This window comes from Mesoplodon mirus, assembly GCF_964341445.2.
Source record: "Mesoplodon mirus genome assembly, chromosome: 12".
Taxonomy (NCBI): Eukaryota; Metazoa; Chordata; class Mammalia; order Artiodactyla; family Ziphiidae; genus Mesoplodon; species Mesoplodon mirus.
This window is the reverse complement of record NC_138988.1, coordinates 37,925,211-37,941,606: the sequence shown is the minus strand read 5'-3', so window position 1 is coordinate 37,941,606 and position 16,396 is coordinate 37,925,211. Positions and strand designations below refer to the sequence as shown.

At 56.4% G+C, this 16,396-nt stretch overlaps 1 protein-coding gene across 3 annotated transcripts in view; it reads right to left on the bottom strand.

The window, feature by feature from the left end:
- The window catches only part of CACNA2D2 (calcium voltage-gated channel auxiliary subunit alpha2delta 2), a gene marked incomplete at its 5' end in the record, with an annotated part of 137,042 nt that overhangs the window by 106,054 nt on the left and 14,592 nt on the right, over positions 1-16,396 (bottom strand). For all 3 annotated transcript variants that reach the window (XM_082638266.1, XM_082638267.1, XM_082638268.1), the window contains one exon: positions 5,348-5,429. In XM_082638266.1, coding sequence (XP_082494392.1) covers positions 5,348-5,429 — 82 coding nt within the window. The remainder of the gene's footprint in view (positions 1-5,347; positions 5,430-16,396) is intronic.

Genomic DNA, 16,396 nt, shown 5'->3' with positions numbered 1-16,396 from the left:
GGTGCTGAGCAAGAGGACCATATGGAGGGAATAATAAGACAATTAACTTTCCATTAAAGAATAATATATGTGGGTTTTTAGAGAGGCGAGCGGCAGCAATCCCTACCCAGCGGCACACTTCACACCCGCGCCCCGCCCACCCCCTCCTCACAGTGGCACACTTCACACCCGCGCCCCGCCCACCCCCTCCTCACGCACCCCACACCCCAATCATCTACACTAGGAGACAGCAGGGTGCCGCTGGGCCTCAGCGGGAGGTGGCTGGAGGAGGGGGCGCTGCACAAGGAGCAGAGCCCCTAGGATGATGGTTCAGAGGTTCCAGTAACCCTGGGGAGGGAGTGTGATGGGCCTGCGTGAGTCTCCCTCACCACCACTCTCCGGACTGAGCACATTAGCTGGGACAACCGTGCATGTCCTGCGTGAGTGCGGGTCCACCTGGCCAAGGTGGACTGACTCTTGGGGCACATGTGAACCACAGTGCTTTGATAGAAGGACCAACTGTAGGTCTGGGGGTCACAACCACTTGAACTCCCCATTCTGGCCCTCTCAGGGCTGCTTCTGTCCCCTGGCACCTTCCCCCACCCCAGCTTCCTTCATCCTCTTCTGCTGCCCCTCTAGCGTTCTGAGCTTCCCTGGCACTCCTGGACATTGCTGATCCCACCTGAGATGCCCAGAGAGGACCCCTTACCCCAAAGGGGGGCCAAACACAGCCCTGGCCAGCACCCCCTGAGCCAGTGTGTGACGGACGGCGCATGTGTTTCAGGAATTGGCGGTACCAGCAGGGGGTGGGAGTGGAGGAACAGGGAGAAGGCTGTTTTTCTTTATTTATTTGGTTGCACCGGGTCTTAGTTACGGCAGGCAAGCTCCTTAGTTGTGGCATGTGAACTCTTAGTTGTGGCATGCATGTGGGATCTAGTTTCCTCACCAGGGATTGAACCTGGGCCCCCTGCACGGGGAGCGTGGAGTCTTATCCACTGCACCACCAGGGAAGTCCTGGGAGAAGCCTGTTTCAAGGGCACCTGTGGAGGGCCCTGTTCCTGCCTCCCTGAGCCCCTCAGGAAAGGGGTCCTCAATGTGGCCAGATTTTGGTCCTTGCCTGGAGCCAGCTCCAGATGTGGCACTCTGCAAATATTAATTACACATTCCCAGGGAGCACTGAGCAGACGCGGTGTGGGCATGGCCAGGGGCAGACAAGATGGGCTAGGACTATGGTGCCATCACTGGTTCAAAAATCCCATTTCTGGCTACCCACAGAAGTGGGGACACATCAACAGCATTTGTCTGATTCACCATGACTGTCCAGAGAAGCACAGCCGTGGGGAGGGGAGCAGGAGACTTGGTGTCAGGGATCTCTGAGTCCTGGGGTCTCGCTCTCTGTGGATGCAGCTCAGCAGTCCAGGGGAGGGGCCGCACCAGGCCTGCACCTCTGCCTTGATATTTCTCACCAACCCCACCACTACCCAGGGCTAGCAAGTCAGGGATCCAGGATGGGACTGGTGGGTAAAGACAGTCAACCACACCTTGGTTTCCCCATGAGTGACTAGCAGCACCTTAGCCGGGCTAAGGCCATCATGGGGGTGGAAGCAGCCAGGGACGTAGGCAGGGCTCTGAGCCACTTCTGCCCTGAGACACGTGTGGGGGTTGATATGGACTGAGAAATGCTCCCATAGGTCCAGACTTGGATTGAGCTTTCCCAGAGGATGGCCTGTAGTCCACAGACATAACCATCCCAGGTCTCTGCTCCTATACCAGCTCTAGCCAGACAGACTTTCCTCACCCCCGACCCCCACCCCAGACAGAGGATCTTCTCACTTCCTTCTGTAGAGACCCTCCACGGAAGGTGTCTCACCCAAATCAGGAATCCGTCCCAGGGCTGGTGCACCTGATGGGCCACTGGTTCTTCCTCCTGTCTGATTATAATCTGTCCTGCTTTGCTTTCCCACAAGGTCCCCAGAGTTGTTCCCTTTCTACCCTGGACACCCAGTCAGAAGGGGATAGGTCCCTGGCTGTACCCATCAGAGTGACCTGGGCTTCAGAGTGGGGAGACAGGCCGTCTCCACATGGTCCCCCATGCACCCCCAGGCACCTGATGAATTATTCATCCTGATCAGCCTCATTATGTGAATGAGCTCAGAGCCCAAGCATATGCTCTCCGCTATCCCCCCAAAGGATGACAATATGGTGCTGATGGGGGAGGGTAGGAAAGGGGCTCAGGAGACCTTGCTCAGCTCCTAGGGGCCCTGGAGGGGGCAGACTGCAGTAGAGCCCACACTTCTGTGGCCTGTTGACGGCAGGAGTAAGCCAGGGCTGGCGGGGCTGGGTTTACCCGGTGGGGCACGGCTCAGGAGCACCAGGCCACAGTGGGCACTCCTACTCCGTGCTGGCCCTGGGGTTAGATGAGGAAATGTGACAGGGTCTTTGAAGACAGCCCCCACACTCCACCAAGGTGTGCCATGGTGTCCAGCCTGTAAATGGGCCACAGTCTGCACCCAACCACACCCCCATGGGGTTGTGGTGAGGTCGGGAGGAGGAAAGTGCCAAGACAAGGAAAATGCTCCTAAATGCCACCGTCTGCAGTTTCTGAACTCTTGCAGCTGCCAGCTCTATGGCACCCAGCTTCTGGGGGTCGGGCTGCCTCTAGGACTGGGGCCGGTGGAGAGGGCAGCCATGTTGGGGAAGAAAGCCAAGGATCACCCCAGTGGCAAGGTGTTTGGGGGCCCCTCGAGGAAGCATGGAGAGGGGTGGCCCCAATGGGGACTGAGGCCATAAGCTTGGCAGAGGTGGTACCAGGGTCCACGGAGCATCGCAGCTGGGTCAAGGCTTCGATGCAAGCATCCTCCTGACTCTCAAAGCCTGGCTCTCAGGGCATGGGCTGGCCACATGGGCCCTCTCATATGCACTTGAAGGAGAGCCCTGGTGGCTCTGTCAGGGGGGCCAGGGGTTGTGGGGAAGAGGGGCCGGTTGGCTCCCTCCTGCTCTCACGGGGTTGCCCTTTTCCTCTAGAACGCTTCACCTGCTCCCCGGCCGCCCACCTCACAGGGGTGTCCTGTGCCAAGAAGCAGCCCCAGAGCTGTCAGTGGGAAACAAGAGGCTAAGGAAGCAGGTGAGAAAAACTGGAGCAGGACAGAGAGCCACTGGAGAGCTGGCAGCCATCAACAGGCAGAGGGATGCCAGAAGGAGCCCGGAACGCCAGGTCAGCACTTCTCTGCCTGGCCATAGCCACACCAAACCTGGCCCAGCTCCCCTCTTTCCCAGGCTCATCCTGCCCACCCCAAGAGGGAAGGCCGAGCTAGAGGAGAAGCAGCACCCTGGGACAGGAGTCAGGAGCCCTGTGTTCAAGCCCCAGTTCTGCTGTACCTGGCTGCGTGACTTTGGTAATCACTGGGAAGGTGGGGGTGGGGAAAGATGTGCTCATTGATGAAAGTGTCTGGAATCACTCAACTCCCATCAGAAAGGAAGGGAACAACATATCCTGGGAATGAAAATGATCAATGAGGGAAATTCAGATTTGATTTCTAGAAGTGTATCTGTGTCAGTCTGTCCCCTGCCATTCTCACCACCTCATCCTCCAGCCAGACATCCGGCCATGCCATGGACCAAGAATGAGGATCAGAGAGGGTCTAGGACTTGCCCAGGAGCACACAGTGGGTATGCTGAGCTGGATTCCATTTCTGGTCTGCACCATCCAGGAAGCTATGGTTCAGACAGACCTGAGTCTCAGGCATGAAATGTGTACGTTATTTCCCACTGGCAAACTTTTAGGGTCTGAGTGCCCACGACTATAAAAAAAAAGCAGTATCCTTGAGCTGAGGATTGAAAGTATGGAAGATTCTTGACTGGAAGTGCATGGTTAACTCCTTATGTGGGGTACATCTTATGTCCCAATATGAAGCTTGGAGAGACACATTACACACATTCCAGGGAACTCTCATTTCTTCATTAACCTACATAGCTGCACTCTTGGCAGTGCCCACTTAGAACCTAGTAAGTGCTGGGTGCTATTCCTGAGCATAAATTGACTTCTGTTCCGGAACAGCTTTTCCTACAGTGCCTTCTCTGGAAGGCTCTGCCGGCCTCCGAGTGTGGCTGAGTCATTGAAAGTTCACAGGAAGAGAGTACGATGGGGGTTACTGCAATTCAAGCCCAGTAACCAGGGAAAGGAGGTTCAGAGAGGCTGGGCCACTGGGGTTGGGTGGAAGGACCCCTGGCAAGTTGATGGCTCAGACCCCCACCCGGACTCCCCCTCCTAACTATGTTACCACCACATTAGCCACCCCTGATCAGCCCCATCCTGTGCCAGAGGTCCTACATCCACAGCCAATGTCAACACATTCACTGCCACCCCCATTTCCTGGGTACCTGCTACAAGCTAAGCATGGGAAAAGGCCCGAGGACACCACCTCATAGCAGCTGCCCCACAGACGTACCTCTGCTGACCTGGCCCTGACCAAGAGAGACACAGGAACAGTATCTAATCGCCAGTGGAGTATCTAATCGCCAAGCCGGGGGCCTGGACCCCCAATAATAACTCCACTTACTCTGCTGTGCCCAAGCCCACCATCAGTACGAGATCCCCGTTAACCCCCTGTTCAGTTCAGGTTGCACTTTCTGGCCCAAGCCTCCACTAAGAGCTCCTTAAAGTCCAGCATGTACCTGGGAGCCCCACCCCAAGCACTCCAAGAGCTCAGCTCTCCAAGCCTCTGCGTTTCCACGTAAAGAGAGACAGCTCAGGAGCCTGTGGCCCGACAGAGACACATTTTGCCGCCTTCTGGGGGTGACGGATGGCCTGCTCTTCACATCACTATTTCAAATATTAACATAATCTCCCGGATGAATGTGGTCGCTCATGCCTAATCAATCACCCCTCCCACCCTCGATACCTCATCTCACCAAGCACTCGCTTGCCACTTGCCTCATGCTGAAGCTCCTTGAGCAGGCAGCACTGACTGCTCTCCGGGGCTGTTCATCCTGGCCACCCCACTCATTGCGAGGATAGTCTCTCTGGCTTCCGTGCACAACTACACCCACGGGACCCTCCAGGACCTGGCCTCCCACTCCGTATGCTGCCTCAAAAACAGATCTCACCCTCCTGAAAAGCCCGACACCTACCCATCAGAGCCGACTAAGTACCACTTCAACACTGTGACCTGGGGAAGAGCAGGCCAAGACCCGAAGGAGTCACTGTTTCTCTAGCTGTTTCCCCACCTGCCCCCATGAGTCCACAGTGTCCCATCATGCTGGGTCCTCAACTGCACCAAGCCTTCCTCACTCCTTATTGCTGAAGCCCTTCCCCCACTTCCAGCTGGAACAGGGTCCCCAAAGAGAAAGCCAGTGGCACCAGGCTTACCTCACGGAGCTGCTGCACACCCCCAAAGATCCGCATCACGCCATCGATCTCCTGCTCCAGGCGCCGGGCCCAGTGCTGCATCCTGTGTGCAGAGAGGAAAGGAGTGTCAGGAGGATCCGCCTGGGGCTGGAACAGCCCCGCCCGGCCACCTAGGGGTGACCCGCAGCAGCCACCCCTTCAGAACCCAATTTTCACTAGAACAGAAACAGAGGCTGGGAATCAGAGCGTGCCTCTGATTCCCTTTGAAGTCTGGACCCAGTGGCCCAGGCTCTCCTCACGTACTGTTGGACAGCCAGGGAGGGGAGCAGGGAGGGGAGCAGATTATAGTTTAAATGCACTGAGGGAGTCCAGCGGCTCCAAGAAGCCTGCAGGGAGACTATTTTTCACTGTGAAGAGCCAGCCCTTGATGCTGCTGCTCTGAACATGGGGACTCAGGATACCAGGGAGGAGGGGACGTGAGTGAGCCTGGTGTCTGCTGGATCTCAGAGCCTTCTGCCCCAGGGCTGGGTGGCACCTGGGCAAGGGGAGGGAACATGAGAGCTGCTGCCACCACCAAGTCACTGTGTAACCTGGGGCAGGCCCCTGCCCCTCTGGGCCTCATTTAAACAGTGGACATGGAGAGCTTCTTGCTCAGACGGCCCTTGCCTTTCCAGTACCCTAGTAAACAGAGGCTCATCACTAGATGCCCCACATGAACTGTCTACCCACAGGTCCAGTTCAGACTATCCCACACCTTTCTGGGGGCCTGGCAAGCCCCATGAGCCCTTCACCAGAGCCACCAGCCTGAGCAGGTCTCCCTTGCACTGGTGCCACGCTGAGCTCGTTTTAACCTATCTGGGTCTCACTATCCTCCTCCAGAAAGTGGGGATAATTTGGGGCCACCTTGTAGGGTCTGAGAAGAACACATGGGAACTGGAGGGTCAAGGGTGCTGCACAGGGATCTTTGTGAGGGGACAGGATGGACAGGTGGTCACAAAGTCCTGTATTCTCAGCCCACGCTCATGAACAGGGATGGTGTCCAGGGAGAGGGCTGGCCTGGGTTCTAACCTGCGATCCCACTTTAGGCAGTGCCAGATCAGGTGAGCAAAATCACACCAGCGCTTGCCAGGGCCTGCTGGCCAGAGAGACACTCTCCACACTGCCAAAAGCACTTTCTGCTGTGACCAAAGCCCCTGCCCTAATGCATCTGAAAGGCATCTCAACTTCCCCTTCCCACCAGACACAGAACAAAGCCTTCCCCGGGAGGGCTCATAGGAGGACTACCACACAGACTGAAATATGCTCACAGGTTAAGCACATCCCGTGAGGCCAGGTAAGGGTGGGGTGAAGTCAGCCCCCAGCTTCTGGAGGGGTACCCCAGGAGCCATGGGATCTGGGAGATTGAGTCTGGCCCCAACTCCTGCCCTGGGCCTGCTATCTTCCCCACCTCCCCTATTGCCACTCGGGGCCAGGACTCTTATAGCTCCCCGGGTCAGAAAAGCTTAAGTCTATACTCCAGCCCCCTGCCCCATATCCCTGTGGCTGGGGGCTGGGCCCTTGCCATTATGTGTGCCCGCATCGGTTGGCATGGGAACTCAGATCAGGAAGCAGGCGGATCACTAATTGCAATTTGCCAAGCTGAATGTCAGGACCGTGATGGAAAAAAAAAGTCAACATCAAAAGAAAGAGGTATTGGGCTTCCCTGGTGGTGCAGTGATTAAGAATCCGCCTGCCAATGCAGGGGACATTGGTCCCAGCCCTGGTCCGGGAAGATCCCACATGCCGTGTAGCAACTAAGCCCATGCACCATAACTACTGAGCCTGAGCTCTAGAGCCCGTGAGCCACAACTACTGAGCCTGCGAGCCACAACTACTGAAGCTCACGTGCCTAGAGCCAGTGCTCCGCAACAAGAGAAGCCACCGCAGTGAGAAGCCCGTGCACCACAACAAAGAGCAGCCCCCACTCGCTGCAACTAGAGAAAGCCTGTGTGCAGCAACAAAGACCCAACGCAGCCAAAAATAAATACATTAATTAATTAATTAATTAATTAATTTTAAAAATCTTTTTTTTTTTTTTTTTTTTTTTTTTTTGGCGGTATGCGGGCCTCTCACTGTTGTGGCCTCTCCCGTTGCGGAGCACAGGCTCCGGATGCGCAGGCCCAGCGGCCATGGCTCACGGGCCCAGCCGCTCCGCGGCATATGGGATCCTCCCAGACCGGGGCACGAACCCGTATCCCCTGCATCGGCAGGCGGACTCTCAACCACTGCGCCACCAGGGAGGCCCTAAAAATCTATTTTTTAAAAAAGGAGAAAGAGGTATCAGCTTTAGCTTGTTGCTGGCTGAGACACAGCCTGATGCCCACCTCTGCTCCCCACTGCAGGGGAAAAGCTAACCCCAAGCCCAGGTGGAGGCCAGGCTACAGGCCAGGCTATGAAGGGTGATCAGGCCTCAACCACCAGGGGAGGTTTTTTGCCGGGGGAGGGCAAAGCCCAGCAGAGAATGGAGAGCCTGCTTGTCCCCTGGCTCCAGGCCACCAGGAGCTGATGGCTTGGCCCTGGCTGAGCCATAAGCACCTGACAGTGTGTCAGGTGGCTGTTTTATGCTCCTGAGACAGAGCCTGGGATGCTGCTATGGGCCACAGGGACTGGCCTACCCATGACACATCAGAACAGGCACACCCTCCTGGGGTCTAGAGGTGGCTCTAGCCCTTGGTCTGGCACGGTGGGTCTGATGGGTAGACCCCAGGCCCCAGCTGCAATGCCCATCATCATGATGCCAGGGAAAACAAGTTATTCTGATTATTCACCTAAACCAAACCCAACTAGGAAGGCAATATGTGTTCAAGAGTTTAAAAGAACGTGATAGATCATTCATTTCATCATCACAGAGACATGACTTTGTGGGTTCCAGAGTTTGGCTGGTGTCCCGGTGCTGGTTCCAAGGGGTGACACATGGGACCCAGGAGGCCAGGAGTCAACTATGCACCTGCAGTGTTCTTGCCCAGAGGCAGGAGAAACCACCCACCAAGCCTGTACTAACCCTGGCCAGGCAGTCACACTAACACCAAGAGAAAGGCATGAGGGCTTTGAAAGGATGGTGGATGCATCAGGATTCATGGCGCCACTGGGTCAAAGGCAAACTGACCAAATCCCTGCCTGGGATTGATCCCATCAATCTGGACTCAGGTCCCTGGCCAGACAGTGTGGCCCATGGGTCACCCCCCAAACAGGGTAGATTCCCCTGCTGGCTCCCCACATCTCTGTGATTTTCCATGCGCTTCATTGAGATGACACTGCTTATCTCCAAGTGTCTCTAAGTGCCAAATTAGCAAGACAGTGAGGAGAGAGTGTCTCGGAGGAGGCACGTGCAGCCAGGGACTGCAGCCGGCATGATGTCTGGTGTGGCCATGACAGCCTCACACCATTATGTCCTCCAATGTGCCCAAACCTAGTGGGGTGCAGGCACTGAGCCCCCATTTCACAAACAAGAAAACTGAGGCCCCTGGCAAGGACAGGTGCGGAGCCATGTTCTACAGAGAGAAGCCAGACCTGTCTTCCTGGCTCCATCAGCTCCATGACCCCACCCTCCTAGGACAATGCAGCCTCTGGGAAGCCTAAGGGAGAGGCTGCCTCTGTCAGCTCTGTGACCTCGGAGAGTTCTTGCCCCTCAGAACCTCAGCTTTCCGGTCTGTAAACAGGGAAGATAATGACTGGCTGAAAACCTTTCAGGGCCAAATCCACACGGAACCTTGATGGGCAGTATTATTATTGGGCAGTCCCCTGAGGGCTAGAAGCTCTTCAAATCCAGCCCTTCCTTGCCCCCCAGTGCTCAGAAAATATTCCCTGAGTGCCTGCTGGGGGGAGAGAGCACAGAGGGAGGGAACTGTGGAAAGGGTTTCCCTAATGGCTCCCTGTAACGCCCTGCTCCCCAGGCTGAGAGAGGCTGGGAGCAGGCATAGGGCGGGCAAAGATGTGTGTGTCTCAGGGCTAGAGGGTTGAGGGCAGCACAGCAGGAAGAAGATGACACCAGCTGCTGTGGGACTCCAGGTCTTTTAGTCTCCAGGGCATGTTTCAGAACCAAGAGGAGTACGTGAGGGAAGAGGAGGTGTCATCATTAGGCAAGGGAGCAAAATCATCCGTATGTGGAGGGAGGAGCTGGAGCTGAGGACCCCCTTTAGCAGACAGAACTATCAAGACTCCCACTAGAAGGCTGGGGAGGCCCCAGGTCAAGCTACAAGAGCAGTGAGGGCCTCCAGCTCCGAGGCCAGCTGCACAGGCTCCCCCAGACAGGGAGGAAGGGAGGAGCAGGGAGGGGAGGAGAGGGGAGGGGAGGGGAGGGGAGGGGAGGGGAGGGGAAGGGAGGGGGAGGGGAGGGGGGAGGGGAGGGGAGGGGGCGGGGGGGGGAAGAGAAGAGGGAAAGAGCCTGTATACAGATGCAACAGCATAGTTTAAACTGTTGCCAGTTGTTAATTTTATATGTGAAGTTGTTGATCAGAATGTGATTTAATTGTACAGTATAATCCAGGCTTTTGGAATAAATTATGCAGAAAACTCGTCTATAATTAAATCAAAAAACCAGAGACAGGTGACACTGCAGGTTCACCCTCAGAGGGCAAGGGTAGGTGTGGGCGGCTGGACCCTGCAGAGGGATGAGAGGGAAGGGGGAGGGCTTTGTTCAAGAGCAGACAGGGGAAGGCCCAGGAGAGGCTAAGGCCCAGTAGGGGCGAGGATCTCTGGACCCCCACCTACCTCTGCAGGCCTTCTCACCACTCCCAAGGAGGCGTTTTCTTTGCCACCAAAGCCTTGCTACAGACTGCCTCTGCCAGGCAGACTGCCTGGATAAACCCCATTCCACTGGGGGCCTAAGAGCAGTCTGCAGCTCTCCCCTCAGCTCAGTCAAGGCAGTCATCGTAGAGGGGGAGATGCCAAGGGTAGAACAACAGGTGAGGTGGGAGGAGTAGAGGGCAGGGCAGGGCTAGGCTAGGGCAGGTGAAGGGTGCAGGGGAGCAGTCACAGGGGAGGCCACTTGCTGCCAAGGGTACTATGAGCCAAACTTGGCAATGGTGGGGGCCCACGGGTCTTCTGCTTCCCTTGTGACGGACTGGCCAATTATTCTTTCAGCTCTGGGGGAGGCAATGATTTAAAATAAAATGCTATTTAATTATTCTGATTATATTTCAGCTGGCCTGCCACCTCCCACCTTGGTGCCTTAGCAGTCTTCTGAAGGGGAAAGAAAGATAGGGCAGGAGGGGGGGGTAAGAGAAAGACGGAAAAACAGAGAGACACAGACATGAAGAGAGCTCAAGACAGCTGGTCTAGAGAGCCTGGGTGTCAGGTTCACCCCGTCTCAGGGGAAGATTACCGGTGGATGGGCAAGAGGGCCACTCCCCATTCCAGCCTGGAGAGGCCACGCAAAGCTCAGAGAGCAGTCGTGGCCCCTGTTGAAGCAGGGCTTGGGACATGGCCAACCCCTCCCCAGGCCACAGTCCTGCTGCAAACAGCAGGAAGCTCAAGGCTGCACCCCAGGATCGTGGTACCTCCAGAGCCACCTCCCCTGAGGAGTCCTCCCCGACCACTCAGTAGATATCCCTCTCTAACCTAGACTGAGTGCCCAGATTCAGCCCTGGCTCTTCCGTGACCTTAGACCAGATGTGCCCTCTTAGGCCTCAGTTTTCCCATCTGGAAAATGGAGATAAAGCTCACCGCTTGTCTACCTCCCAGGACCCCAAAAAGAAGCAGGTGGAAACCACTGCCTCATGGAAGGGATGACTGCCCCACACACTCATGCACACACACACCCATCTGAGCGGCGGGGCCGCTCTCCCCTCAATCCTGTCTCCTTCTTCAGACCTACAGCTCATGAAGCGTGGGATGGCTGTGCCTCCTCCTTGGACTGGGGCCTCTAGGTGGGCTGCAGCGCTCCCTACACTACCTAAGAGACCCCGACACAGGGGAGACTCCTTGGGAAAGGTAGGGCCTCCGATGACCAGAGCATCCTTCCTGCTTGTCTGCTCAGGAGAGAAGACTCTTGGCCTCAACATCTTTCAGGACTCAAAGCTCAGGGTACGGCCCCCAACCTTGATTTGGTCACAGCCTCCCAAGAAGAGAGGGCAAGTCTAGCCAAGGTCATTCACTCTGCAGAGGCCAAGTGGGCCAAGCCACTCCAGACCATTGAGATCAGAGTGCCTAGAGGCGCGGAGATCAGTCAGCACTGACCTGGCACTGCACAAACCAAGTGGGGTGGGGGATGCACAGAGGCCTGGGGAGAGGGGAGCATGCTGGCTCAGCCAATTCACGTGGAATAAGGCTCCCCATTTAGCCGTCCACCACTTTACAAGCAGGGAAACTGAGATGCAGGACTCAAAGGGACAGGCTCACCTTCAGTGGATTTGTGATTCTGCTTAAGGGGCTCCTAGTGTGAGTAACATGCGGCCCCCAGGAGCACCGTCCCCACCCCACCCCCATCCAACCCATGCACACAGGGACGAAGGTAGCCCACTTATCACAAGGGATCCTCAGAGATCCCCTGGTGCTGGGGAGGGGCTGGTGCTGCTGAAGCTCAAATTAGTCCAAATCCATCGGCCTCGACTATGTGTGTCTTGGGACCCTGCCCAAATACTGCTCGTTAATGAGGTTATTAATTATGGGGCTGTCCCTTCCCTTTCTTTGTCGGGTGCGGCGGGGGGGAAGCCTCCTCTTCCAGTGGGCTCTTGGCTGGGAGGCAGCAAGCCTGTGCCTCTCCGCTTAGACTAACAGTGAACAGTCATCCACTTTAATTAGGGCGCCAGGTCCAGCCCAGTATTTACTCCCAGTAGCCTGATGGGGAGAGGGGAGAAGGCCTGGAACAAGGGAGCAGCTCAGGGCTGGGGAGCTGGGCAGTCCATTTGGCCCAGAGAGGGATGGAGAGTGTCCCAGGCTCACACAGCAAATAGCCACAGCACTCTGCCTCACTCCCCACCATCAGTGCAGGACTGAGGGCCCACAGGGGCACCAGCAGTCAGGGAAGCACACAAGGACTGGGGCAAGCCAGGGACATGCAGGCTGAGAAGGGGAAGGAGGTTTCCCAGGGGAGATGAGGAGGACAGCATGGAAGGGCCACCTGAGCCTGATTTCTGTTTCTGCCATGGTTAGCTGCGTGACCTTGGTAACATCCTTTCCCCTGTCTGGGCCTCAGGTAACTCATCTAGAAAGTGAACTTCAGCAACACAATACTGTGTCAAGACTGTCACACCCAGAGCCACAAGGTTCCTGAGCAGTCCCTCAGCAGGACCCTCCTCACCAGGCCTGGTCTGGGGTTTCCAGCAGCAGAAGCCCAAAAGGGGCACTGCTCCAGCTTCCACGGGAATGAGTTCTGCCCAGCAGCCTCAGGAGAACCAGGAGAGGGGCTAGAGAAGGCACCAGGGAGCCGGGGAGACAAAGGAGGTGTGCAGCAGGAAGGAAAACACCTTTCTGCAGGAGAGCAGGGGACTGACTGAGGCCCAGACCCAGGCTGGAGGGCTTGGCCAGGGTGGGGATGGGCCCTGGGGCTGAATCTCCTTCAGCCCCTGCTGTGTACCAGGTCCTGCTCTGTGGTCCACACCCAGCTCTGTGGTTTGGACTCTCCAGGTCTCAGTTTCCCTCTCTGCTCAAGGAGGGGTGGCCAGGGGCCTCCACAGGCCATGCGGGGATTTGTTTCCCAAGGGGTCTGACTGGGGCCTTCCTGTCTGCCTCACTGGGTCTGCACCAGTGAGGCCAGGGCTCTCAGTGCACTGCCTTAGTTATCTTCACAGTAGTCAGATCATCCCCAGTCCTCAGAGGGAAAACTGAGGCACACAGCAATTGAGTGATGTGCCCAAGGTCACACAGCTAATGAACACCAGTCAGGATGATACACCCCTCTCTTCAGACACCAGTCTTAAATGCCCAGCTGCGGCATGGCATGTCCACTTGGATGCCTAACAGGTCTCTCAAACTGAATGTGTCCAAAACCCAGATACTGACCTCCCTCTGGATCCCCTCCTCCCTTTTCTCTGCACCCCCTGCCTCCCCTGGCTCAGCTGATGCCAGCTCCTTGGTTCAGGCCCGAAGCCCCAGGGTGACCTGCAACCTGCTTTCTCTCACACCCACATCCAATCTCTCAGCAAGTCCTGTTGGCTCCACCTTCACAGTCTGCCCACTGCCCTCCACCTCCCTGGCCCCAGCCTGGCCTGGGCCGCCATCATCTCTCTCCAGGACAAGTGCAGTCATCAGTTCACTGGTCTTCAGCTTCTGTCCTTGCACCCCCTCCCCCGGGCCGTTCACCTCCACACGCAGCCAGAGCACCCTGTTGGAACAGTGTCCGTCCTCTCTCAACACCAGGCCACAGCTCCATGGCACTAGAAGAAAGACAAAGCCCGTCCAGGGGCCATACTCTCAATGGCCTTCTTGACCTCACTCCTCAGGCCACACTGGCCTCCTCGTTGTGGCTTGAATACACTCCTGCACTCCCTGCACAGCCTTTGTATATGCTGTTCCCTATGCCTGGATCAGTCTCTCCTCAGAAGTCCTCAGGGCTCCCCTCTCACCTCCTTCAGTGAAGTCCACCTTGCCCCACATTTTAAGTTGTACCCTCCCAGCAGCAACTGATCTCAGGTGCCCTCCTGGGGTTACTGCCCTCCTGGGCTGTAACTCTCCTGGGCTCCTGCTCTCCAGCCTGGAGGAACAGGCACTTGGCTGAGCAAGCGCACCTCCCCAGAGGGGTCTGACCTCCCCGCTGTCCTGCCCAGCCTGCATGCTGCCGGCCACAGGAGCAGGCAGGTGGGGTGTGCAGTAGCAGCCTGTGGAGGGGCTGGAAGTGCAGTGGCTGCCCCAGGGACAGCCACTTTCCCCGGCTCCTCTCCGTATGAATTATTAAAGCTCATTTATGATGGGCCTGCCCAGGCCTGTGGCTTCCGTGCATAATTCATGGCTCTCCCAGGAGGGCCGGGTGCTGGAGCAGCCACTTCTTCCAGGAAGCAAGGAAAGTGCAGGCACAGAATGGCCCAGACCCAGGCTGTCCTCCTCCCATCCCTTTCACCCTGTCCCCATCTCAGATAGCCCAGTAACTCTACCCACCCTGCCCCATCTGGGATTCTGGACACTGGGATTCTGGTTCAGTGCAGACTCACCCACTCCCCTCTCTGTGCCTCGGTTTCCCATCTGTGGACTGACGGAGTTGGTGGTTTTCAAACTGCAGGGACAGCAGAATCATCTACCTCTACTCCCCAGGGGGCCGAGGACCATGGGTGCCCAAAGTACCAACACCCAGGTGTCATTGTTTGTGAATTTTCCATCAATCTAGACCTGGGACTTAGCAATGAGCAAGAGGAGCTCAGGAACTAGTTAAGGCCTCCCCAGAGAAAAGCAAAAAGTCCAGGCCAGGGACACAGGGTATGGAACAGACAGTCACTCTGCCTAGGATCCACCATCTGCTCCCCAGGCCTGGAACCACCTGCCTCAGTCACTGACACAGATCATGAACATTTGGGGGTCTGCAGAGCCTCCTTCTCTCCCCAGCATGTTCCCCAGATAGTCAGGTACAATGCAAAAGTAACCCCTGCCTAGGCCCATTTAACAAACTTGTAAACTGAGGTTCAGTGAGGCTGGCTCTTGGAGGCAGGGGTAGATATGTTGACACAGCCCCTGTGCCCAGCCTGGTGCTGTGATGGGAGAGTCACACCCAAGCCTGGTCTCAGGAGGTGCACAGCAGGGTGGAGGTCACCAGGAGAGTCAAGGAGGAACCCAGGGGTTCCAGCTGCCTGTTCTTGCCCCACGCCAGTAACTGAAGCCTGATTGGAGGTGGCAAGATAGGCCCTGTCCATGTGTCACCAACCACTCCAGCCAGATTCTATGATTCATTCACACATCTCCCCACCTCCCCTCCTGTACATCCTCCCCACTCCCCAGCATGAGTCAAATCCTCTCTGAGCCACAAATAGTCGTCCTCCATGTGCGTCCTCGACATGGCCTCCTGCCGTGAGGAGGACAGAAACCTCTCTAGGGATCCTCTATTTCTCCTCAGGGCAGAGATCCCCCAGGGAAGCTGGCAGTGTCCCAGAGAACACCCTGGGTGCAAAGGAGAGGTGAAGCAAAGACCAGAAAAGAACTCAACCCATCAGGGCAAGCTTTGTTCTCTGGCCTTGTCCCCTGCTACCTGGCCAAGTCACCTCTGCCGGAAAGTCTTCCAGGATTTCTCTCCACCCCTTCCCCCAAACCTACAGTCCTTACTCCACTTTACCAACCCTTGCCTTAGGTTGGAGCTGCAGTCTGGTCCCATCATCAAGCTTTCTGCAAAACTTAGCTTGCAGGATGGCAAAGAAGACTCTTCTGGAAATGCTTGGGGATAGATTTCCCTGAACATCCTCCCATCACCAGACTGGTACCTGTCCTGTCCAACCCCCTCTGCAGTGGGAGAGAGGCTGGAGGGCAGGGCAGGGAAAGGGCTTCTAACTTCAGCAGGTAGCAGAGCACCAAGGAAAGTAACAGATGATTCAGAGTACCCGTTGTGTGCTGGGTGCTGTGAGTGTGAGCCCACTGAAGTCACACAGCACCCTTGGCTAGGTGCTAACTGATTCAGGCCCACTTCGTGGATGAAGATGGAGGCCTAGGCGGTGAAGCAATGCACTCAAGGCCACACAGCCAGTCTGTGCTCAACCAGAATTTGAACCCAGCAAAGGATGGCTCCAGAGCCCAGGTTCTGTCCCCTAGGCAATTAGGCTTCCTTAATCCCAAAGAGGACTTCAATGGCCAAGATTTAGGAAATAGGGTGCAGGTAAGGACCACCCCTCATTTATGACCTTTTCCACCTTTGCGAAGGGATCTACTCCAAATCAGGGCCCTCACTGCCTCCCCAAGCAAGCCAAAGCTGGGTGCAGTCAGAGTCCTTCCTTTTACCCCACCAGAGCTACCCTGCTGTAGGAATGTTGTCTCAGCAGTGCAGAGCCCAAGCTCCCTCAAATCCCTCCCATGACGGCGGGGGGCGGGGTGGGGGGAGATGCCCACTTCCTCTGGGATTTGCTCCTCTCTAGTGAGCTCTGGGCTTCTCAGCACAAGCCAAGTTGCATGTAAATCAAA